This window comes from Prenolepis imparis, unplaced genomic scaffold, assembly GCF_030444845.1.
Source record: "Prenolepis imparis isolate NDT839.2.m4 unplaced genomic scaffold, iyPreImpa1.0 SCAF_3, whole genome shotgun sequence".
Taxonomy (NCBI): domain Eukaryota; kingdom Metazoa; phylum Arthropoda; class Insecta; order Hymenoptera; family Formicidae; genus Prenolepis; species Prenolepis imparis.
In genome coordinates, this window is record NW_028141161.1 from 19148327 (window position 1) to 19174078 (window position 25752).

Genomic DNA, 25752 nt, shown 5'->3' on the forward strand with positions numbered 1-25752 from the left:
GAAATTTGCATATATGCGCTATCACCAAGGCCACCTCTCCTCCTCCATCGACGATTTTCCTCTACATATATGCATGTATATATGTATATATGTCGCTGTCCCCCTCCGTTTTACGTACGCGCGAGAACTCGTTCCCCGCTGGTCTTTCACCCCCCTCTTCCTCGGACTGTCTTTCGCCAACTCGATACCTCTTATTATGCAAAACAGCCAGATCAGCGTGATATCATCATAATCGTCAATGCATACCGCGACGTTGCATCGTGAATTTCTTATGCATCTCGCGATCTCGCGATATACGCATTAGAGTTTTTCGTGTTTCGCTTATTTTCCGTTGTGATTTTACAGCTTCGTGGCTTTTCGTCTCGTTTCTTCTTGTCTCGCGATCGCGAACTGTAACATATCTTTGTAGATACCTTTTGCTGTTTATCGCTGATGATATTCGATTATTTGATTAAAACGAAAACGATGAAAAATCGTATAATTGTAGGATATTTAATTAAAACATCGCACACTGAACGATAAGTTCGATGGAGATGCTTAACTTGAGAAATTTTAGTAAGGAAACGAGGGGAAATATAAAAGTTACAAGAATTATCAGGATAGAATTTTACGATAAAATCAGAGTTAATTTGTCGAGAATTCTATGAAAATTTTAATAAACAACTCTTTTAATTATATTCCATCAGCTTGACCTGAAATTCTTTTAAAATTTATTTTGCTAAACAATACTTCATCCTTGTCGATTTTTGTGGTAATTCACGATAAAAAATTTATCGTCGTTAATTTATCTGCGGTATAAAAGAAGGAATATGTATATATCTGAAGATATAAATCAACTACTTGAAAGGAGTATTTGGGATAATGTCGCGCGCGTGGCTTTATTAAAAAATTAACTCCGTTAAAAAGTTGGTCGAATGTGCCGTATAAAAGTTATCGTAGCCTTCCCTTCTCTATTGCTCTCATCTACGAGATGCTATTATTTGTTGACAAAGTTCCATCGTCGCAATTTCGCAATTTTCTGATAAAAGAATTAAATATTTCGGGGGATTATTATGCAAACATAAAAGATTTTTTATTGCAATTATTAATAATGCAAATGCACAAATATACCGTTGTCATATACTGTATTCAAGATTTTTGCAGAGTTAAGTTTTACGAATTACAAAAAATATTGAAATTTTACGCTTGCATTTCAATAATTTTTTTTTAATGACGTTCCCAATTTTATATTAAGATATATAATATATTATCGTGACTCTCAAAGTCTTCTAAAGAGATTATCGTTCAATCGAATTTTTCCCAATGTAAAATATATATTATACATAAACCTTGTAAAATTAACCAAAAAATTCTTACGTGGAAAATAACACGGCACATTCCGAAAATTCCACAGATATCCGATAATGGGATAAAAGTAGCTGTTTCGAGATAGTAAGACGGAACCGTTTCGATGCAATCAAGTGCATCGTTCATGTATAAGGGGGCAACGTACGTGTAACGCGCTGCTTCGCGTGCGAGAACACGCGTGCTGTATTACACACGCTTCGCACGTAACAACATCGAGATTTAAGCCACGGTTGCAGCGCGGTAGCTTAGCTCGTTACATATGTCGCATATCCTCGAGAATTTCTCTCTCGCACCCTTCTTCCCCTTTCCTGCCAACCCCTATCCTTCGTTTGCCAAAAACTGCCCATTAAGGAAAGAGCGCGCGCGTAAAAGCGAAGTAGGGGGCGACGAACTCCCGTTAGGTAGATAGTAACCGAGCACGAGTCGAGAGTTTTAATTACGCGGACGGTAAGCTCCGCGAAATTTCGCGGAGTTTTAAAGGGGCCAAGAATGGGCCGTTGAAATATCCGAAAACTGACGGCATTACGGGCCGCGAATTTTCACGTAGTCGTGATGGCACGTGAAGGGGGGAGAGAAGGGCTGGGATCTGGGAAGAGAATGAGAAAAGGGCGGGCGGAGATACCGAAGAGAGACATAGGAAGAAATAAAGCGGCCATGTTCCTTTGAGGCTACGAGGCAATATGGAAATAAAGGTCGGTATCCGTGTAAAAGTTTTAGTGTCACCTTCGCCTGCCCGGGTTTATTGCTCCCCAGAGAGAAGCTTCTCTTCTTTCTTTTTCTTCCTGACTGCTTCTTCTTCCTGTTCTCTTCTCTTTCTCTCTCTCTGTCTTTCTCTTTACCTTCCTCGCTTTAGCTCTTACTTCGATTCGGTAGGGATCTACACAGCCGCAGGCGACCACCTCGACAACCTCCTTTTCCTCTTCCTCTTCTTCTTCCGTCCCAGCTGCTGTTCCGATATTTTTTCTCTTCCAGGAAACAACCTTTGACTGGGCTGTCCCTCATCAGGACGTTATTTTTGCAACGCCCTGACCGATAATCGTTTTTCGTTTTGTTTCAACCGATTATCGGGACTTGCGGTCTTCCACCAGGAGAAAAAACGGCGTATATATATGTATACGGTTTTTCTCTTCTTATCCTTCCTCCCATCTTTTCTTTGCTTTATCGTACGGTTGCGAGATTTCAAAAACATCGATGGTGGTCCAGTGGCCGGATAACGGCGATTATCCGCCGTAAAAGTATCCCGCGCATGTAAGTTCCCGGTAATACCATTTAAATTACACGCGATTACGCTACCGGTGGCGAGGCATCTCTTCTCGGCATGAAATTTAGTCCTTAGGCGCGCCATTACTTTAATTAACTACTTACGTATAGAAACGCAATTTTCGTAGAAATTATACGCAAACGTATTAAGTTTTTTTATAATGAAACTCCGACATCTTTAAATAACATATTTGTGAATTAAATGAATTTATATAATAAAAAATTAAATAATATATAAATTTAATAGTTATTTGTCGCGACGTAAAGCTCAAAGCGAAGGAGGGGGGAGCTTTGAAAGCTTAATTATTGCACTTAAAGTTCATAAGACTTAATTTAACAAGAAGACACATAAAAGTTAACCCATAAGTATTTGCATGAGAACGATCTTCAGATAACAAGTTTTCTTTATAACGATATATTGTAATTGTGATTTCCTTGTAACGAGATATACATTAGATATCATCTTTGTATATATATTTTTATTTAATATAACGTTCCCCAGAATATTGTAAGGAATTAAAATTCGAGTCATCGTTTTTACCTCAAATACGTGAAGTGTATTTTCCTTTATTTCTCATTAGATGAACAATTAAACGAACACAAAGTTTACGCGCTGTTAAATCAACTTGCGTAATTTTTGAATTGGCAATTTAATAGTATTAATAACAAACAAAATGTGAAACCTTACGGTAGGTCCCAATTCTTCAAACGTTTATCTTCGATATTCGAGAGAGAATCGCGGTGAAATCGATGAAAAGCAATTCCGCGGCATGCAAACATCCGAGGCGAATGCGTCTAATAGCAGGTTTTAATCACAATGCTGGATAAACATTTACCCACGACGTCATCATTGTTGCTGTTTCAGATACTGAGGGATATCCGGCAGGGTTTAATGCAGCTAGGACGAGACGGACGGGGTCAGCTCCCTGGGGGTAAGTACATCAAGGACTAACCTCCAGCTAGTTGTCGCCTCGTCTCTCCACGACCTATAACCCGCCCTCTCGCAACCCTCCCGCCCTGCGTACGTGTGGGTGCGCATATACGTGTTCGGTGTAGAAACGGGGCTTAGTGTGCGTGCACGTTGAACAAAACGCGCACGTGCCAGTCGGCTATGAGAATCGACTCCCAAATGCCTGACACCTCGTATGTAGTCGCTCACTCTCGCGAGACTCATTTTGAGCATTCGTTTCCTGATGGCTCCCCTCGTAGTCTTTTTCAGGAAATCTCGCTCCCCGTAGCCTCAGCAGCTTTTCACGATAAAGTGGAAGCGCAGCGGAATGACACCTACGCCTCACAAAAAGGCAGCGGAAAAGAGGAAAGAAGCTTTCGCTTATCCAATTAACGTCAAAAGTATAAAAAAACTTAAAACAAGATATAAAAATTAATATAAATTAAAATGTAATGTAAAAAGATCTTGAAAGAGAGATTAGATTACGAAATGTAATTACACAGATTGAGAACGAAGATAATTAATATTTTGACAAACGTAAAATATGTTGTTAATTGACATATACAGAGAATTTTTATTAATTGTAATTTCGTGAAGTCATTTTATTTTAAGTTAAATAAGCATTATCATTTTACTTTCGGTTTCAGTTTTATTATTTTTGTTATTATGAAAAAAACATATTCAACAACGAAATTTTATTCGGAATAAGAAGCTAACAATAATTTAATATAATTTTTATAGAAATAAAATTTGTTATAATTAATATTTATTTATAAATTTAATTAAAAATATTTCAGAAAAAATATATATACTTTTAAAATTAATAATATCTTTAAAATTGATCGATCAAAACAAGATACTTAGATAATTATTAATTTAGAAAATTGTTTCGAAAAATTTGAATTTATAAGAATAATTAAAATTTAAGATTAAAGTGTTGTAATAATCACAGCACGTGACTAATATTATTTCACACATTCCAGCATGAGTGGAACATGTTCTACGCTTTATTGTCGATTAATCACTAGTGCGCTGGTTTTATTTCCTATTCACAAAGGCTGCTGTGGCACGGCTGCGTCGTGAAACCCCTCGTATACGCGAACTAATCTTGTTATTGTTAGCACCCGCCACCTTCATTTCCCATCTCTTTGCTACCTCTCTCTTTCTTCGCACAAACGTATGCACGCTTGTGATTCCCAGATTTCTATATCAAAAGAGAATCTAAATTCTTCAGTTCGTTATTATTAAATATAATTTAATGCAGCATTCTCATGATAATGGATATTTGATATTCGTTTTTGTATATATAGAGGATACCTTCGTAAATTTCAGTACATGCTATATGTAAAATATCGTTTACCTATTAAAGATTTTTTTTTTAAATTTTTAATTGAACGAAAAAGGATAATTATTTATTTGGAATGATTAATTCCTATGTTTGCAAATGTGAAAAATGGAACGAAACGCGCGTTTATTCGCAGACGATACATACATGTACGACGAAGACGCGCGATGCGGAGGTGCGGGCGGTTTAGGACCAGGTGGTCAACACTGGTACGACGAACCGCCCTACGAATCGGACCCCGAAGACTTCCTTATGGGAGCCAGCGGCGGTCCAGTACCTACCGCGACTATCCAAAATGGAAGGTATAACACATTTTCCTTCAATTTAAAAAACTTTAAAGTATTTCTTAAATAAACTCTCGATTATTAACGTAGTCAACTCTTAAATTCGATTCTTATACGAGCATTTGATAACGAATATATAAGTAGTTGATAAAGAAATATCGTTGTAAGTAAAGAAACTTAATTTTCTCGTATTATAATTAAATGGCACGATCGAATGTGTGTCAGGGTATGCTTCACATTGAACTTGAGGCCAGAGAATCGAGGGGAGGGCGTGATCTCTCTTCGAACAGCCGGCGATATCAGCCTGCCGCGCGATCATTCGAGAAAAGGCGCGACATCGACGATGCGAGGTCTCATCGTTCCTCAGGGTCACAATAATCCACCGACGATTATACCCTTAACACATTCGAGGGCTTCGCGTGAGAGCGGAGATTACGCGAGTAGCGACGTGCAGGTAAGTCCACCGTCGTCGTGCGATGATCCGGGCAACCACCATGTGTGCCACAGTCTGTAAACTTTGCACTACAAACATTATATTGTCGTCTCTTTGCTGCTATAGTCAAATTACATCGTCCTGTGTGCGCTTCGTTATTATAAACGTATCTGGCAGAATAATCAGCCTGTTACAGAAATAATATACTAAAAGAAATATATTATAACGCACAATCTCTGTGATGTGCGTATTTTCGTAATTTATTTAGTATTTAGAAAGTAGCGTGGCTAATAAACTTTGACAAACTGAAGAAATAGCACACGCTACCTCGTTCCATGCGATTCCGCCGCTCGAGATTAAATTATCGTACTCCAAGTCATGAATCTCGTTAAGTCGCGGATAATATTATTGCGCCGAGACGTAATATCGAAGAACCGAGAATCCCAGTTTAGATAAATCTTGTTAGATCGTAGCCGTCGTCCCACATAGCGGAATTACATTAGTCACTGCGTTCCGATAAGTCCCACGCAAAAAGGACGTTGGTCCCCGTCTAAGTACCCGATTTCCCTCGCGAGAAGCGCGGATTTCGCGACCCCCCTCGTGTCCCATGGGTGTTTATTTAGGGAAAAAAGGGGGAGGGAGGGAGGGAAGGGATGGTCGCTCACGTTCACTCGCGGGCGTACGTCACGGCGTGATTTATTTAATTTTGGGGCTGCAGAGTGTGAGCTCGAGACTGTCGACTGTGTCGGTGGACACGAGTAGGAGCGACCAGCCTCCGGTGGGCGGTTGCCATCCCGATCGGCCGGAGCATCACCACGAGCACCATCACAACCATCGTCATCATCACGAACATCACTCGGTCTCACCCCGATCCAATCAGCGTCACCCCGCCGCTACTAGCACAACCATAACCAACACCGCCGACTCAACGTCACCGCAAAGCAACGCGCAACGTCGCCCGATTCCCAGATATGTTCGTATCTGCCGAACTTGTTATACTTGGATAACGTATGGATCCCGTTTCTCTACCCCTCTACCCCTATTGTACAGACACACCGCCAGTTTCCATACAACTACTAACCCACTTGTGCACTTGATACGTCGTATACGTGTTCGGTTCATTGCAGACATCCGGGCGTCTTTGGGCCAGAAAAGCGAAAGATTTTCGCGAGTAACCGGAACTCGGGAATATGTACAAATTTTTCGTTCTTATATGTACGAAGGGAAATCGCGATACCATATATAATCGCCCTACGCGAATGATTCGACAGTCTGCATCTATTATGTTTTCGAGAGAAAGAGAGGTGGTTGCGGTTTCCGATATTTTGGCTCAATATGAGGCACCGAGAGCCGTTCAATCCATTCGTCGACAATTAGATCCTGTGATTTACGGATTGTTTGCCTGGAATCACACGTATAATGGCCTGTGCCGGCGATTGCGTTGAAATTAATGTCGAATTTACGTTAGTCGGATCTCTCCCTCCGTCTGCCGAACAAATGTTATTCTTTCTCGTCAACTTTGCAAACTTGATAACGATCGGGTACATTTGTTCGATAAAACGTCGCGTCGTTTGCCAGCGCGTTCTGTTTGAATTATCGAGAAATCGTATGCTTCCCATAATTCTTTCCTATTTTCTTCGTCGATCGATATATAAGATATATTATAAAGATAGAATATTGCATCTCTTTTATTAAAAAAATAAGAAACTTAAAATAAAATTTATAATACAGATTAATTATCAAGATATTTGATAATTATCAAAAATTTTAAATAAAGATGTTTTTGAGTAAAGATATTCCTGAATACATGACAAAAAAGAATATATTTTTATAGGATTTCTAGCCTGCTATTTGCAATTCAGTAATATTATTAAATAGAAAAATAGTAGAGAATCCAGAGTGCATCGTATTTCTCAGAAAAAATTTATATTTAAAAAATCGACAAAGTATGGATCTCGTTCCCGTACGTCCATATAGTCTATTTATATCTTTACTGCAGTTTAATCGCGCGCGCGCGCGCGCGATAGTTGAACGTGTAACATTATGATAATCATGCTTGACGTTGAAGCAAAAACTGGAAAACCTCATAATCTGATCAGAGCACCCCAGAATGAGGTGTCTTATTTCCTGCTCTGACGCCTACACAGCACTGACAGCCTCTATGTGTATAAATAATACTCACACACTGACACGCGCGCCAATATTAAGTATATCACTAACCCATCTAGATCGGCGTAGCCTGCATACGTTATTTACTTCTTATGTATAACACGCAACTCCCCTCTATATTAATATATCGAATGTAACGTGGTTAACATGGTGTGCAACATTTTACATACTTAATCCCCATGACTCATACATATTTGCTGCTATTATTTAGTTTGCTACGCGACAGTTACCTCGAAAGAGATATATAACGATTCATCGATTATATATGCAATTCTTAAACATTTCAAAAATAATTTAATATTAACAAATAAACAGAAAAATTACAGTCTTAATTTCCTGAATTATTTCACAATTAAACGTATGAGGTTGAGAAATATAAATTATAGATATTTTCGCTGAAAAAAATTTTTGGAATCAAATAAGAAATTATATTTTAGAGTAACGATTATAATATGTTTAGATTCAGTTTTATATACATTTAGTATTTTGTAAAAATACTTTTGAGGTGGCATCGTGCTTGCACGTACGGTATAATGATTTTTGACATTGGATTCATATTTCTATGTCTCCCAAATACACCTGCTGACACCACGCGGGTGATAGTTCTCGTACTCGATATCACCTAGCGATGCTCGTAATCGTCGCCCCCTTTATCTAACAGCATCCGCGCGCTATTAGATCATAGTGTCCGCTTATTCCTCTCATACGCTATTAGAACCGTCTTCCGCGAATGTCAACGTTTTAGAGCCGGAGTAGCGGCGAGGAGGGACTGTCGCCCAGTCAGAGCAGCGACTATGAAGATCAAGAGGAACTCGAGAGTCAACACTCGGCTGCTGTACACACAGTATGTAACATATGAGGATACTCCTTTGAGAAAACCAGTAGATTTTATTCCTCCGCACTATTCCCTTCTTCGCTATTTTTGCACGTATGCTCGAACGCATGACACCGTTAATCATTATTACACAAATGGCCAACGTCCAAACAGTACGCGCGATAACTAAGAAAAATATCATCTTGTGCGCGACGATCATTTAAGCGATTAGTAGAATCATGAAATTATTGCTTGTCCTCTGTTCTATATTTTTATGTCGTATAAAGAGAATTTTCCCGAATCAAAAATATGCACTAAAATTATAGTACTGCTAAATATTTTTTACTTTGATACACGCGCATTTCGAAAAAAAATAATTAAGTTGTGATTAAAAACTATGTTGGAAAAATATTGTTATATTTAGACGAAATATTTATATAATAAATTTATAATAATTATGAAAATAGAAAGATTAGAGGAAAAAATGTGTGATGTGAAAAGTTGATTACGTATTTGAAATGATCGTGTTGAACCGAAATGTTTAGCCGAAATTCCCATCACAATGTTCAATTGAACCGCGAATACTCGTAGTGTTTAATACGAATAATACATGAGTTCACACATACTGATCTCATTCGGAAACTAATCCGCGTTTGCATTAAGCCTGCAGTTATGTCGTTAATTGTCTGTCACAAGTACAGGCTTTGGTCATATATGCCTTAATGAGTATGCCCGTCATGTAATAAACACACTATGACAACGACGTGAAACATGCAATCTCCCATTGAAATGCATAACGTCGATATAACGTTGTTTCATTGCCATTATGTAAGCAAGTGAGAAATATGAATGCTATTAGAGGGGCTGAATCTGATAAACCGAAATTGCATGACAATTCACGCAAATAGAATCATCAAAGTCTGTTCTCATTCTTATTTCGAGTACACATTAATTCGTCCTGAAAAATTTAATTCGCTCGCACCATTTATCTTTTTTCATCTCTTTTCGTTGATGCAGTACGCTTTCCAAGTAGTATCTTAACATCGTAAAATACACGCAAGCACAGCACCTTCAGACCTGCTCACGAATTATACAATTACGAGATGTTGATCTGTTCCACCGACAAGTCGACGGTAGCGTATAAATTCGAAGGCGAAAAATAATTTGCTTCCGTTGAAAGTCTTTCACGATCGTTTGCAATCGATGCATGTGTTGAATATAAAACAATAAAAAAATAAGACCACTCGAATATAATTCCTTAAGTCTGTATAAGTCTTTATCAAGTGTTTGTTCTTACTTCTCGAGGAGTTACGTGAAAATAAGTTTTAAGAAAAAAATACAAGAGTTTCAACAAATGAATAATAATTAGGTTTTTTTTAGTTTCATATGTAATATAAAATTTATTATGTTATTTAATATTAGTTGTCTCCAAGATATTGACCGAAGAATAAAATTCGCGCTTCTTGACGGACGACACTTTTCACTGAAGCGATTCTCCATCGCGCCGGGACATTCCAGGACGTTATAAATGCATTATTGAAAATGGCTCGGAAAATGAAGATCCTTATTTCGCATAGCTCCTCGATTTAATTAACGCGTCTTGAGAGCGCATCGGTCGCTCTCCTCTCTCGTCCGTCGATCGCATTCGAAGGAAGCAGAGCGCACAGTATTCCGGGCACGGTGCGACACCCGGATGTTCTCGAAAACTCAATTAAAATTTCCAGTCGGAGGCGAGCGCTCTGCTGGAGGGCGACGCCAGGACGGGAATCGCGGGCCGGGCGAGGAATTTGAGGCACGACGTGCAGCGAAAGATCTCGAGGCTGCGCCAGGATCGCGCGTCCTCGGAGGCCTTTCCGTGCAGCGCGAGCAGCGTCGAGAGTCTGCCGAGCGGAAGCGGCTCGAGCACCCAGGCGCTGGTGCGCGCTGGAAGCAATCACAGCTCGATATCCTGCGAGGACAGGGATGCCGTCAGCCCGACGTCCATCGGGCCTGTCCTCTGTAGAGCGAGGGCGCTCGTTGATTACACCCCCAGTCCGTATGACAAGGACGCGCTCAAGTTCAAGGTTCGTCCCCCGCGGATAATAATTGATTTATGGGCGAGATTTCGACATGCGAAGCGTGTCAACGACGGGCAAATTTATAGCGTGTAAATTATTCGGGCGATTTGTGTTATTGGCAATGTCATTACTCACTGCTGTTCTCTCATAACTTGGTTTCTTCAATTCTAAATTAATTTTATCGAGATTTAAAATTTAAAGAGAATTTTTGATATATATTGTGATATGTGTCCGTGCCTAGTTTGATTATCGCGACGACGAGAAGAGTCTCCTCTTGCGAATGTCGATGGCTACATTGTTTCAGAAGGGAGACGTAATTGATGTGATACAAATGAATAAGAGCGGACTGTGGAAAGGCGTCGTGCAGAACAGGATAGGCCACTTCAAGTTCATAAACGTCGAGATACTGAACGACAGGGTGCCTAGGCGAGGAGAGCAGGAGCGGGGCAAGTGGGGTCAGAGATATAGGCAGAAGCCGGGCTCCGTTCAAGAGCTCTTGCAGAGAATGAATCTTCAGGTAGAGAGAGAAAGAGAGAAATATCTCGCCGCGGCTCGAACAAACTGATTCGCATTTGCATGGCGTCGAATGCAAAGTAGAGAACCTGCTTCTATACGTTTTCTTTATTCGGTCCCTATCGCGCGCTCTCTCTCTCCCGTTTCCCTTCATCTCTTCTCGCATCCTCCCGCCATCGCGACAGCTTTCTAGCTTATACCTTATACAACTCGCAGGTTCCGCAGACCATGACGAGTCCTTTTTGTTCGATTTTTCTTCCTATTCGTCTCTCTCTCGATTTCTCGTCGCTTGTCTCCGCCTTACTCATTTTTATTCTCACCCGATACGCGTTCTATTCTTTCCTTTATCACCTCTTGGTCCTTCCGACTTTCTTCTGACTTCCACACACTCGAAATTTATATGAAATATTCTGAAACCTTGCCTTTTCAACCGCAAATATTAAAAAAGATTTATGGGATTAATATGAAAGAGAATCCCGAAAGTGTATAAATAACAAAATTTTTTTTAACTTTGCGCGTTTTATTTTGTTGTTAACAGAAACTTTATTTAAGGCTTAATTGTATCAGCGTTGCATATTTAAAAAAAACAGTTTTTTATTAGCGTTTGTATATACAATCCTCGTAAAAAAAAAAAGAAGAAAAGTCGACTTCAAATTTATCAAAGAATTTACGGCTAAAAATGCATTCGACAGTTCTCGGATATTAGGTATAGTCTCGCGATTCGGCAACAAATTAGGTTCGAGTCTGAATCACTCGAAGGGTTCAAGAGGCGCGTCTTCCTATCGAAGGGACGGAAACGGCAGGAAGGGATAGAACGAAATGATAGGGCGAGGAGTCGCTGTACCGGAAACGTCGGTTCCGATTCGGGGAGCCGTGCCACTTAATTAAGCCACTATGATCGATCGTTTAATGAGCGCCGTAGATTCATCCGTGTGCACCTTTTCAACGTCTCGGTATACACTTAATTGAAGCTCGAGTAGCTCTCTGTGCGAATTATATCAGCGGACGGAGATCCAAAGTATCCACTTCCCGGCTGGCTGCTCAAGATCGTCGTTAAATTTCGTTTGACTATACAGTCCCTCTAAAATGTTCAATCATCGAATATCTTAGAAGTCGCGATACTTTGGATTCTTTGAAGCGAACGCTGTCATAATTATAATATCTTTCCGTGCTAAATTGACCTTACTGAAATTTTCTTTGATTTCGAAACGCCGACGTTTAGATATATCGGTTTTATTATATCGCGACATATATTTTGCAAAAATTTCTTCTGATGCATAAATTATCAAGCAAAAATAATCGAAAAAAGATACAGTATATAATATAAAAAAATTAATCCATTTTTAATCGTCAAAATATAACGCTTAATTTAACAGTTTTTAATCAAAGTATGAAATAAATTGCCTCAAATAAAGATCCATAGGAATTCCGTAAGCCTTTTTTTTTAACGTATAAAGTACGAGCGAAGTTTATTGCACAAGTGAACTGTTCAAAGCTCTGTTACGGTGAAACTAGTATCTCAAAGATGAATGTTACGCTCGCAGGAACATATTCCAGTTTTTATATTGAACGGATACGAGGATCTGGAGCTCTTCAGGGAGTTGGAGGCGGCGGATCTGGACTATTTGCGTATACATCAACCCGAGGATCGTGCCAAGATACTCACCGCCGTGCAGCTTCTACACGATCTTCAGTGTGAGTATACCGAACAGACCGGCTACATATGTATTATTCACGGTTCCCTAAAGACCTTTTCATCATCGTCGCTATTCGTCTTGCTACATATATCACGTTACAATTAATACGAGTCATGTGTCTTAAAAATTTGTTATAATTTCTTAAAAGCAGGTCGAGTATTTCTTTTTATATTATTTAATACGAAAATTATTTTAATCTGAAAAAAATCTAATATAATATTAAGCTGTAATGCTTGCTCTAAAACAGAGATAAGATACAAGAATAAAAAATTAAAAATTTTATTTAAACTTTCGTTTTTATCTTTCACCAAAAAATAAAAATTTCTAGAAAGAAATAATATCCTGGACATATATGTATATACATATATTTTTTCAAAATTATTAACATCTATTATTAGACTCACGAAGATAAATTGAATTAATCGCGAAATCTCAAGCACGTGTTTTTTTTTCATCTGTTTTCACAGCGGGCAGCGAAGGTGACTTGGCTTCGAGTTCGGAGGGCGACGAGGTCAGCCGTCTGGTCTTAACCTCCGGCCAGACGTCCGGTCACTGTTCCCCCTTTAACCGACGGCAGTTCCCGCGGGATTCCGGCTGCTACGACGCGCACAAGAATACGACCAGTCGGCGGACCATCAGCCCGGAATCCACCACGACGTCGACGAACCTGTCGAGGGAGAATAATTTGGACAGCGCGTCAACGGCGACCACGAAGAGCGCCGGCGGTGCGACCGCTACGGAGGGCGGTCTGGCCGATTCGAAGGACGACTTTCATCCCAACATACCGATCTCCGGCCCGGTAGAGAGGAAGGAGAACCAGTTTGAGAAGTCGCCGTTGCTGCGGGGCGGCAACGTGCGATACATCGCGAAAAGAGGTAACTTCGGCGAGACGGTGGTCATCGAGGACGCCTGCGAAGGTGGCCCGAAATTAGGCGGCATGGTCAAGTACATGGTCGGCGGTACCGGTGACCTTGGCCTCGAGAGCACCAGCAACGTCACCAGTCTAGGTCAACGCGGTTGCCTCAGCGAGAAATCCAGCGACTCCGGCGTCAGCTCGTCCAGCATCAGCTCGGCACCTCCGCCTAGGGACAAGGTCCTCGCATCTGCTAGCGCCCTGTCGGATTCGCCGACCAAGAGCTTCGGCAGCTTCACTAGGGCGTCGCCGACTTCCCAGGGTAACAGCAAAACTCAGAACAACGACGGGAGCTACCAATGAGAGAAGCAGCAACGAATCGTTGAGTCGACGAGTCGCGGCGCGATCTTGAGCTCGAAGGTAAGAAATATGGAAATGAGAGAATTGTTTGATGATCTTAATGGGGAACCGACGGAGCATCTTTAATTAAGATTCGAAGGAGATTTATGTGATCGCGATCGAGGCTACGTTCACGAGAAAGTTGAACAATGTCGGGATCAACCAATAATTCGGACATATATTTTGTATTATGTAAGAAAGATACAACTTCCGGATCCGATCCTAATGAACGTACGTCACAACAACAACAAGATGTTTCTTCCACTCTGATAACTAGTAGAATTAAAGCAATTCTAACGAGATTGATAATAATAATAATTAACAGTTGCTATGTTCGCTCATTGTAAATTATGTGCGTACAAATGCATCTCGATTTGAATACGCAAAGCAATATCTTATTTTTTGTTATTCTTATTGAAAAAAAATTAATAAAAGGATCTTACTTTGTTTGATAATTTTTGTCACGAATACGCGCGAACAGAAATTCCAATATCTTTTGACACGCGCCGATATTAATGTCGGGAGAATATTTTGTTATTGTATCTTGGATATTTGCGGATAGCGAAGAGAGAGAGGGGTAAAGCGACGAAAAAAAAAATCGCGCGAAACGAGCGAAAAATTCTGAAGTTCAGAATTTTTAAATTTGTAATAAGAGTTGCTCGAAAAAAAAAAGACAAAGCGAAGTTTCTTCACGCCGTGTTTAATTCGAATTCGAAAGAGGTGCGTTCGAAGATATGAGCAAGGCTGAGCATGATGTCACTGCCGGTCATCATTCCGATCACAACAACACCTTGCCGATCCGCTCTTGGTTTATCGAAATCAAGCCAAGCCACACATCGCGCCTACGCGTAATTGTATAATTAATAATAGTAATAATTAATAAGCGAATACTATGTGATACGGTAGCAATATACGATCGATTAATCGAATAGGTAAAGAATAAAGGAACGACGTGAATCGCCGTCGCGATCCAATGCGTACAATAAATAAATGATGACGAGAAGAAGAAAAAAGAACGAATAAAGAGATCCGTATGTAAATATATAAACGAATGCGCGTCCATTAGTTTTGATTTCGCGTTCGCGTTATTATCTGCCGATTTTATCTGAGTGACGACCTCGCGATTAATCATTGCAAACACTATATATATAGTTTGTCTGACGTGCGATATAGTCCGTCAAAAACTGCCAGCGTTATCGAGTTCTTGTCTCTCTTCGATAAGAGATAGCGGTCTCTTATATATATATTTTAAACTCTTTTATACGTTAAATCGATCTCATCGCTATATAAAAGATATAAACCATATGAGAGATATAGTTATGAATCATCTCGAGACAATTTTCCGCTTAAATATTATATATACATATATATAGCGAAACTCGCGAGGATCCATCTTTCTTATCCAGCGATGTAGACGGATGCACAGGATGCCTTACGAGCGTTTTTCACTCTTACTTAGCTTATTTACGCGACTTCAATAAACCTCATTGCATACACTCGAACTAACGTCGACTCTCGCGAGGGAATATCTCGTTTATTTTTCACCTTTCGCATAATTTTGTACGGAATAGCGTTGATACGAAATTTCCAAAAAATGAAACGGCGCCGATTATTATGCCGCATCGCTTACTATATACGATCGACAATCCCCCCCATCGTCGATGGGACTCATCGTCAGTTTCTTCGACACGATGGTAAATCTGTACATGTGTATATTGACCATACCACAGGAGAGAGGAAAATATTGAAAGTTACAGAGATTTTGTATGTACATAAATATATGTATATATACATATATATGTGTATGTGTGTGTTTATATATATGTATATATATATGTATATATACACGCGTAGAACTTAACGATGTTTTGTATTGATCTTGCCCGTTTGCCAAAATTTTAGACTAGGCTCTATACATATGCGCGATATAATACAATATATCTCGTACCGTTGGACTTTATTGTACATCTCTTGTATAGTGTAAAATCATAGATGAATTTACGAGACGCGGGAGCGCAATCAGAAAAAGAGCTGCGGGAACAGACATGGGCGGAGCCGAGAAGCCCCGACGGATAATAATAATTTGTAAGTAATAATTTTAGCTGTGTGCGAGAGTGCGTGAGAGAGAGAGAGAGAGAGAGAGAGAGAGAGAGACGATTCGACGCGAAGCGCATTATTATTAATTAAAGTAGAAGAAATATTCAGGGTACGCACCCATCCCGAATGAATGAACGATCGAAGCGATATTGGCGAATAGCACGTTGACGGAAAATTGGTGATATTAAAGAGTTCTTGCAATGCCGTGTTTCGCGTTTACGGTAAGCACTAAAGACTCGTTAATTAATCCGTTTAATTAAATATAAATAAAATTAAAAACTTGCGCTTGATGTGTGTGTATTCACGGTTTCGGGTAGAATATCTTAATACGATCTTCAGAGATAAATTTAAATGAGATCAAGAGAGAGCGCGAATATTCTCACGTGAATTTACAAATGATCAGGTAAGTTTGAGGTCAAAGTTATTGAGAAACTTAGCGCTTATCTTATTCGATATACGTCATTGCAATAACGTTAGAAGAATTTATTGAGAGCTACAGGTGTTTCACATGATACATGTACATTTTTCACATCGTCATCATTTAACGTGTAATGTAGAGAGAGAGAGAGAGAGAGAGAGAGAGAGAGCGTGCTTCTTTTTTACAACATTGTCGCGACACGAAGAGCAAATTGAAGGAGGCAGAACAAAGATGCGATCGGTTCAGAAGTCGGCTATGGTTCGATCGAATATGTAAACCGCAAGTTGCTTCCATCGACATCAAGATTAATTAATAAATGCGACATATTCGATCGCGGGACCCTTTTTTTTAAACGAATTTGTGTGAGACGAATCGTCTCGACGATTCGATTAGTGCCGAGAAGACTTATCCATTAAATGATATTTCGATGACGTCTGCTATAGTTTATCCGTTCCATCGAGAGAATACTAAAGTGTAGAGAACGAGCGAAGCGATTATTACGAGACAAGGGGGGAGGGGTGAAACTGAGAGAGAGAAAGAGGGAGATGATTTTGAAATTGAACGTATGCGTACATGTGTGAGAGCGAAAAAAAGCGAAAGGAAAAGGGGGGATGTTAAATTAGTAACGAGTTTATGAGAGTACGAATAGAGACACGATAGTGATTTTATTAGCTCGGGAAATTATGCAGCGTTTGATGTAAAGTAAACTTATTCTAATCGTAGACCCCAAAAAAAGGCGCAGTAATCGAAAATAGATAATTTAAGGGCGAATCTTAAGAGAGGAGAAAATGATAGAGTCGGCGATGTGAAAAGAAGGCCTATGTCTTGCACGTCCCTCGTAAAAACAAAAAAAACAAAAAAAACAAAACGACGAGGCGCGATAAATCGCTAGATAAATTTATTCGTCAATCGAGAAGCGCCGTAAGACGCGCGGACGCTTTCGGGGATTTGCTGGCGAAAGAAGTTAAGCGTTTTACGTAGCGGTCTAGTCCATTCTTCTCGCGTGGTTATTAACGAATATAATGTACATATAAAGTAATAAAAAAAACGATATAAAAAAACACAATTTAGAGGGAGAACGACGATCGCGGTCGCGAATTTAGCGCGCATCGTCGGACCTTTTTTATAAGCTGATTTTGTATTTATTGGTTAATTGCGGGATTTGTAGATGGTCACACAAATCACACAGACACACACATACACACACACATAATTCTTATCGTCTCTCGGTTCTCGTATGGTTTTCAACGATAAGTGTTAATTTATTGACTGTGAATAGAAATAAACGATGGAAGATACAAATGAGGATCATCTCGTGCTTGCGTGTATTTCATTTTGCGAGAATCGCATACCCTGGCAAACTTCCGATTCCATAATCCGCCTGATTATTCCTCCACGAAACAAAGGAGCAGTTGCGCCTAGTAAACGGTAAGTGCTTCATTAAGATAATAGCGTAATCTTAAAATCCTAGCAACTTAGAAGCGATTAGGTGATTGCTAAAATTTTAAAAGCAAACGAAAACGCTTAACACGTAATTAAAGCGTAATATGTGAATGAAATAATTTCCTCGAAAAATATATATGGCTTTATAAATATTTGAAATTGTTGATTCATAACGAAGCAGTCATTTCTTATCTTCTTATTAATAACATATATTTCATGAGTTTTGCAAGTAAACAAAGCTGTATAGCTTTGCATACACATTGCAGCCTAAATTTAATTAGAGAAGCGCAAATGCGCTGTGAATAATTTTAATTATTTTGTCAATGCATAATTCTTCAACTTTTCATCAATGTACGAGTATCCGGGCACCAGTGGATCTTTTCGAAACTGCGATAATTTCTTTATAGCAGCTGTTGGGCATCGAACATTTTTCCCGGTTATATCTTACGAGGTTTCCGAATACAAAAGGCCCTTTGTATTTTGTTACAGGCGGAGAAAAGTTCCGACACATTTCTAACATTTACAGTTGCTTCGGGTAGTTCATCGACAGGAGGATCAAAGAATATAAAACGAATTTCACGGACGAACTCCAACGAGAATCAGCGGCATTCTTGGCGCGAGTTATTTCGGGCAAGATTCACGCAAACGGAATAATTAGACGTTTCTTACTCGATTAACGAGCCTCGCTGACATTAAGCGTTGCGATGTCATTTCATAAGTACGCCAAACCCCATCTTTTACGCGCTGCCGCGCGGGACCATTAGCGGGAAGAAGTTCCGAGTGACGGACGACTCGGCGTCCGCTGCTAGCTGTAACTCCGAGCAAGCAAACTTCGCGCTTTGGTTATCTGCCATTACTTGGAGAAAGATCCTCTTATTTAACTATCTTCCTGCTCGCCGTGGCTCGTAATTGCGGAAACTCCGGGAAATGCAGCCATCTCTTGCAGAACACAGTTAGTCCAAGTGCAGCGTGACGATCATTATTCCTCTCATCGCTCTCTCCTTGCGAAATTAAATTAAATCACAAATGTACATTTTATATGCGCATTGGTTCGTAAAGAATTCGCTCATTGTCTCTATGTGCAATTTAATAACGTCAGCGGTGCCGCCTCTAGCTACCGTAGCTGCTAATTGGAGATAGTTAATATAAAGATCTTGCAATTGTATTATCTCGTACATTAATCGACGGAGTCTACGACATCGTTTTCATTCAATTTCACGGGGACAGATTCTCTTTGTAATGTCGTGCCGGAAACATATCATCGATTCTTCAACTCGTTCAAGCTAGAAGAGCGATCGTTGATCGGGAGCTGATCGGACAAATCTCCGGAAGAAAAAGTAGAATAAAAAGCATTCAGTAATGTATGTAAATGCACCTTCCGAGAATCATTCCGAGCGTTACGACATGTACGTGTCCATTCGTAAGCTTTATTTCGTACCCCAGGGGACAACAGGGAACTTTTAGTACGCTAGATTATGGCGGTAATAACTCGACGAGCTTCTTTGCCCGCGACTCGTGAGCAAATTCTTCATCCCCCTCTGGGGTGAGATCTAATTTAACTTTTAGGGTCGCGCAATCACGACGGTTTCTGGTAATTCAGCCTAGCCGGGTGAATTCAGTTATATCTGTATTATTTACTTCGTTACATTCTCATTTTTTTTTCGTAAGAGAGAAACCTTTTGTAACACGTTATAATGAAAATTTATCTATGACATTGTAACGTAATAAATGACTCTTGTCATTTGCATAAATCTGCGATATCTAACTTATTTTGCACGGATAATCGCAAATATAAATATGAAGCGGCGCTATAAATTCGTTAAGCGATAAAGTCGTTAAGAAGAGATGTTTATCCGGTTACTTTTTATCTCTCAATTGTATGGAATCGGACTCGAAAGATTTATTGCGGTAATTTTAATAACATAATCTAATCTAAAGCCTCGCACGTACCGTTCGCTGTATTTCTTACGCGAGATTTATCACACGTAAAGGATATGCCAGTTCATTGTGGCGTATTATAAATCGTAATCGACATCTACTCTAACCGGTCTCACTGTTATCGGACGCGATCGGGCAAAACGATCGATTATACTTGACGCGGGGACTTTTGCGCTTCTTGCACGCCAATAACAATCTTAATTACTGTCCACATTAATGAATCAACGAAGATATCGCTATTGGCATAGTTGTGCCGGATGAAGCTCCGTCATGAGATTGCTTCACACCCGAGGCGAGATAAAACCAGAGAACGCATCCTCTTTTTTTTCTCCGCTCTTCTCTTTCCGCGGGGCGTAATGTCGAGAAAGCCGCGCAATCGGCTTCATCTATTTCTATATTAAAGCTGGTGAGATAACTTGTAAATCAAGAAAGTCTGCGTAAGTTCCAATATATAATATGTGGGTATATATATAAAAAAAATATACGTTTCAATGTGAGCAATTCTATGTGAACATCAAATATAAATGAAAATGAAGTCTTCAGATTTCTGTTCTTCTGTTCTTTCAATTACTACATGAAATGCAGTAACGTAAGGATATTAAGAACAATACTGTGGTCTCAAATGCTTTTATATTTCGTTTGTTTTTCGTAATTCGCAACAACATAAAAAAAATTGCTGAGTAATTTATTCATTTGTTCCACAGAATATCAATATCTGCAGAATAAGAATTAGTTTTATTATTGCTATGTAGGAATGTTTAACATTTTATGTAAAAGAAGTAAAATTTCCCACCCAAAAAACAATGTATACGGTGCTATAAGTCTACTGCATTACAGTAAATTCCATCGCTTCTATTTGTTTTTCTTTTCGGAATATATAAATCAAGAAGAATATCTGCAGGAATTTTGTCACAAAAAGACAAAATGTTTGTGTTTCGTTATAGATGAATTTCCAGATTGCACATATTGAGCTATTTCTATAGTTGCTTAATTGTTTAAATGCTTTTTCTACCCCCCGCATAATTAAAAAATAAATGCGAAAGTATTATATAATGCAAAATAGTTCAGATTTGTATGCAAGTTAAATTTTCAATTAAGAATATCATGTTTCAATTTTATTTTTTATTTATTTTGTTTCTAAAATTAACTTTTGTTAACTAACTGCGTGTGATCAAGCTATCAATAATTAACAGTTCCATATTGACATTGAAATTAATCGTATAAACATTATAAATTATAAAACATTTGTAATATAAATTTATCACAAAAATATAAATTAAAATAATGAAATAATGTGTTCAATAATTTAGTGACGAAAAATCTATATTACTCTTTCTTCGCTACTCCGAGATTGAGCAATCATTTTAATAAATTTGATCCTATAAAGAAGAGCAACACTCTGGACGATTTAGTAAAAGATTTGGCTTATCAACCATAAAGAAATACTGATACATATTCGAGATAAAATCAATAACAAAATAAAAAAAGTAAAAATAGTATTTAAGTGTTATTCAAAACAAAGATGCATACATCATTTTATCGTTAACGATAAAAAGATAATAACAAAATTCTGAATAATCTGTTCAATAAAATTCGGTTTTTGTTAATAATAATAATTTCATGTGCAAATTATATATTATTACATATAATTATAGTTATCAGAGAAAAAAAGAATCTCTGATCTGCGAATAATAGATATATCGAAAAATAGTAGATAGATATATCAAAAAATTACGGATTTATATATTTCCTACAAAAATTATTGCGAATGTTCCAAATTATTACGAATTAGGACATTTGACGATTTTGTGTCTTTTTCGGCAGGTAAAATGTGGATCTCTATCCACATAACAATAAGATAAATATTCTCTAGATTAAAAACAAATTCTAAAATAATATAAAACCTTCATATTTAGTTCAAGCAAACTTCGCTTTCAATAAATTATGTTGTAAAAACGTCGAAAAAATTACGCATTCGTGAGCGGAAAAAATTGAAATCCAATTTGATTGTAAAATACTTAAAATCTTTAATAAAATATTTTTTAAAAAATTTACTTTTAATTAATTATTAATTATCTAAGAAAAACTAATTAATAAATAAATATATTGTTCTCTCTTAAATTTGATTGAGGTTTGAAACTCTTAGAAAGCATTCTTGGAGATTTAATCTTCTATATAACTCCTTTATATGAAATCATTTTGTTTTATTTTTAATTTTTCAGTATACATTTAAATATTGTATTATGTTTTTGAGAATTTTTCAGGGTCAAACATTTGCAAAATTATTTTGTTTCTAGAGTGAGCCATAACACAATAGCACAATATTTGTATATTTTAATATATAACATAGAAATAATCGCCAGAAAATTTTAATCGTGTTCATGAATATATAAATGTACATGAACAAAAAAAACGAAAATATTTAACACTTTTATTTGCTTGTCATATATTATTTAGTTTTTTCTTTTTAAGAAAATTATGTATTTTATTGTTCTAATGAAAAAGTTAATATATAATTTTTAAAATCCTTTTTTATATAAAGTTAACATATAATTTCTTTATTCTTTTGTCGGAATTGCGTTTTAGTTAATTTCTGGTGATTAAAATCTACATATACAGAGAATGTTATATGTATACATGCACACTCACCGACACGATGCGTAGCAGCAGAGTTCTATAGTACAAAGCGTCCATCTATAACATATAAAAAAAACAAATTATATGTATACAAAATAGTTTTCAAAATAATTAATATTTGAAAGAGTTAAAAATGTGCAATAAAACTTTTATTTGTACCGTAAAATATATTTAATAAAATTATGTCATAAAAATTATTAAACTTTTTAATTATTTTTTAGATCTAAATTTATATACAATATAATAAAATTTAATATTTAAAAAGTAAGTCAAATAATTATAAATTGTATAAACAATATTAAAATTATACATGTATATATAATAAATTTTTTTATTATTAATTATCTAATTATAATTAAGTTTAATGTAATAATTTTTTTATTTTTCTCGAAATTACTTTAAATATCCATATATTTATTATTTTCTCAAATTATTTTTTTTAATTTTATTCAAAATTCTTTATATTACTTAACTTATTTTAAACTTAGTTTGAATAAAAATTTAAACAATAAATTTATATAATTTATATATATCCTCGATATATATATATATATATATATATATATATTTAATTATATAATTTATTGAATTATATATATAATTTTATATTTATTTCTAAATTTCTTTAAGTTATTTATATAATTACTAATATTATATAAATTTATTTTAATTGTAATTTGTTTACCGGATGATTGCTCTGCCGTTGCCCGATGCCTCCTGGGCCTCTTGCTGCTCCTCTTTTCTTCGTACTATAATACATATAAATTATATATTTATTTATATATTTATATAATATAATATAAATTTGTTTTAATTATAATCTGCTTACCGCATGATTGTTCCGCCTTATGTTCGTACTTATAGCATCTTCTCGGCACTTACACAGCACACGTTCGCGAAAATACCATCACGTATTAATCAGCGCGTATTAATCAGCGAAAGAAAATAAATCGCACGACAATTTGAACGACACTCCCGACATAAATACGTTAACCGTACGCGACTCTATATACGGCACTTGCGATTTTAATCGCGCGATACTTATATTTGTTCGAAACTCCCGACATATTAATCGTACGCGACTTTTCATACTTGGGCACTCCCGCTTGTAATCGTACGCATATTTTACGCGCCTTTGTTAATTAATTATATACGACGCATATTTGAGAGAACAGCACACGACAACTATGATTATACGAAACTGCGATCGGCGCGACGCGACGCAGGAAATTCACGCGGCAAGTCGCAGCGATGCCAACTGTCTAATTAGAAAATATCAGTTTCGCATTAATCGATCATTGAAAACATCTATTAACATAGATAGAGCGCTTTACTCGGCGCGACAAGTGCTCCGAACAATATTTTGATCGAGCAGGGAAAAGAAACATTTTCTTCCAGCTTCAGAACGGGTTTTTGTTTTAACAGGAAGAGTTTTTTTTTAAATCGAGACAGATACGTATCTCTTGTCCCGATTAAAACACCGAGTAAAGCGCTCTATGTTAGTAGATTTTTTCTATGATCGATTGATCGCGAGACTGATATTTTCCAATTAGATTAGGTTGGCATCACTGCGACATCTCGCGTGAATTTCGTGCGTCTCGGCGCGAGGATCGTCCTTTCGTATAACCTAATTGTCGCGTGCTCTCAAGTATGCGTCGTGTATATAATTAATTAACAAAAGCGCATCGTACGATTAAAAGCGGGAGTGCCCAAGTATGAAAAGTCACGTACGGTTAATATGTCGGGAGTTTCGCATAAAGCATCGTGTGATTAAAATCGGAAGTGCCGTATATAGAGTCGCGTACGATTAGCATATTTACGTCGGGAGTGTCGTTCAAATTGTCGTGCGATTATTTTCCTTTGTTGATTAATACGCGCGCGTGATGGTATTTTCGCGAACGTGTGCTGTGTAAGTGCCGAAAAGACGCTGTGAGCATACGAACAAAAGAGGAGGCCCGGGGCCCGGGGAGGCATCGGGCAACAGCGGAGCAACCATGTGGTAAGCAGATTATAATTGAAACAATTAAATTTATATTATATATAAATAAATATATAATTATGTATAATATATTATAGTACGAAGAAAAGAGGAGCAGCAAGAGGAGGTCTGGGAGGCATCGGGCAACGGCGGAGCAACCATGTGGTAAGCAGATTATAATTAAAACAAATTTATATAATATTATATAATTATATAAATAACTTATGGAAATATAGAAATAAATATAAAATTATATATATAATTTATATATAATTTATATAATTATGTATATATTATATATATATAAAATTTATATAAATTTATTGTTTAAATTTTTATTAAAACAAAGTCTAAAATAAGTTAATATAAAGAATTTTGAATAAAATTAAAAAGAATAATTTGAGAAACAAATAAATATGGATATTTAAAGCAATTTACAGAAAAATAAAAAAAATATTACATTAAACGTTATTATAATTAAATAATTAACGATAAAAAAATTTATTATATATATATGTATAATTTTAATATTGTTTATACAATTTATAATTATTTGACTTACTTTTTAAATATTAAATTTTATTATATTGTATATAAATTTAGATCTAAAAAATAAATAAAAAGTTTAATAATTTTCATGACATAATTTTATTAAATATATTTTACGGTACGAATAAAAATGTTTTATTGCACATTTTTTACTTTTTCAAGATATTAATTATGTTGAAAACTATTTTGTATACATATAATTTGTGTATTTTATGTTATAGATGAACGTTTTGTGCCATAGAGCTCCGCTGCTACGCATCGTATCGGTGAGTGTATTGCATGTATACATATAACATTATCTGTATATGTAGATTAATCACCAGAAATTAACTCGAGCGCAATTTTGAAAAAAGTAAAGATATTATATGTTAACTTTATATAAAAAAGATTTTAAAAATTATATGTTAACTTTTTCATTAGAACAATAAAATACATAATTTTCTTAAAAAGAAAAAACTAAATAATATATGACAAGCAAATAAAAGTGTTAAATATTCTCGTTTTTTTTGTTCATGTACATTTACATATTCATGAACACGATTAAAACTTTCTGGCGATTATTTCTATGTTAT

At 36.9% G+C, this 25752-nt stretch overlaps 1 protein-coding gene and 1 long non-coding RNA gene across 6 annotated transcripts in view; both read left to right on the forward strand.

Annotated features, from left to right (window-relative positions):
- LOC145934021 (uncharacterized) overlaps positions 1 to 17503 on the forward strand; it is a 307073-nt gene extending 289570 nt beyond the window's left edge. For 3 of the 5 annotated variants that reach the window (XM_083034177.1, XM_083034178.1, XM_083034182.1), the window contains 9 exons: positions 3473 to 3539; positions 5038 to 5203; positions 5411 to 5639; positions 6337 to 6591; positions 8533 to 8631; positions 10326 to 10664; positions 10963 to 11175; positions 12716 to 12866; positions 13336 to 17503. In XM_083034177.1, coding sequence (XP_082890303.1) covers positions 3473 to 3539; positions 5038 to 5203; positions 5411 to 5639; positions 6337 to 6591; positions 8533 to 8631; positions 10326 to 10664; positions 10963 to 11175; positions 12716 to 12866; positions 13336 to 14084 — 2268 coding nt within the window. In that variant the 3' untranslated portion in view covers positions 14085 to 17503. The remainder of the gene's footprint in view (positions 1 to 3472; positions 3540 to 5037; positions 5204 to 5410; positions 5640 to 6336; positions 6592 to 8532; positions 8632 to 10325; positions 10665 to 10962; positions 11176 to 12715; positions 12867 to 13335) is intronic. The other 2 variants (XM_083034179.1, XM_083034180.1) reach the window with 2 other exon arrangements.
- A 6755-nt stretch (positions 17504 to 24258) lies between these two features.
- On the forward strand, positions 24259 to 25446 carry LOC145934547 (uncharacterized). The gene is made up of 3 exons (XR_014425057.1): positions 24259 to 24652; positions 24730 to 24796; positions 25402 to 25446. It is a non-coding gene; the product is annotated as an uncharacterized LOC145934547 (long non-coding RNA).
- Positions 25447 to 25752: the final 306 nt, after the last annotated feature.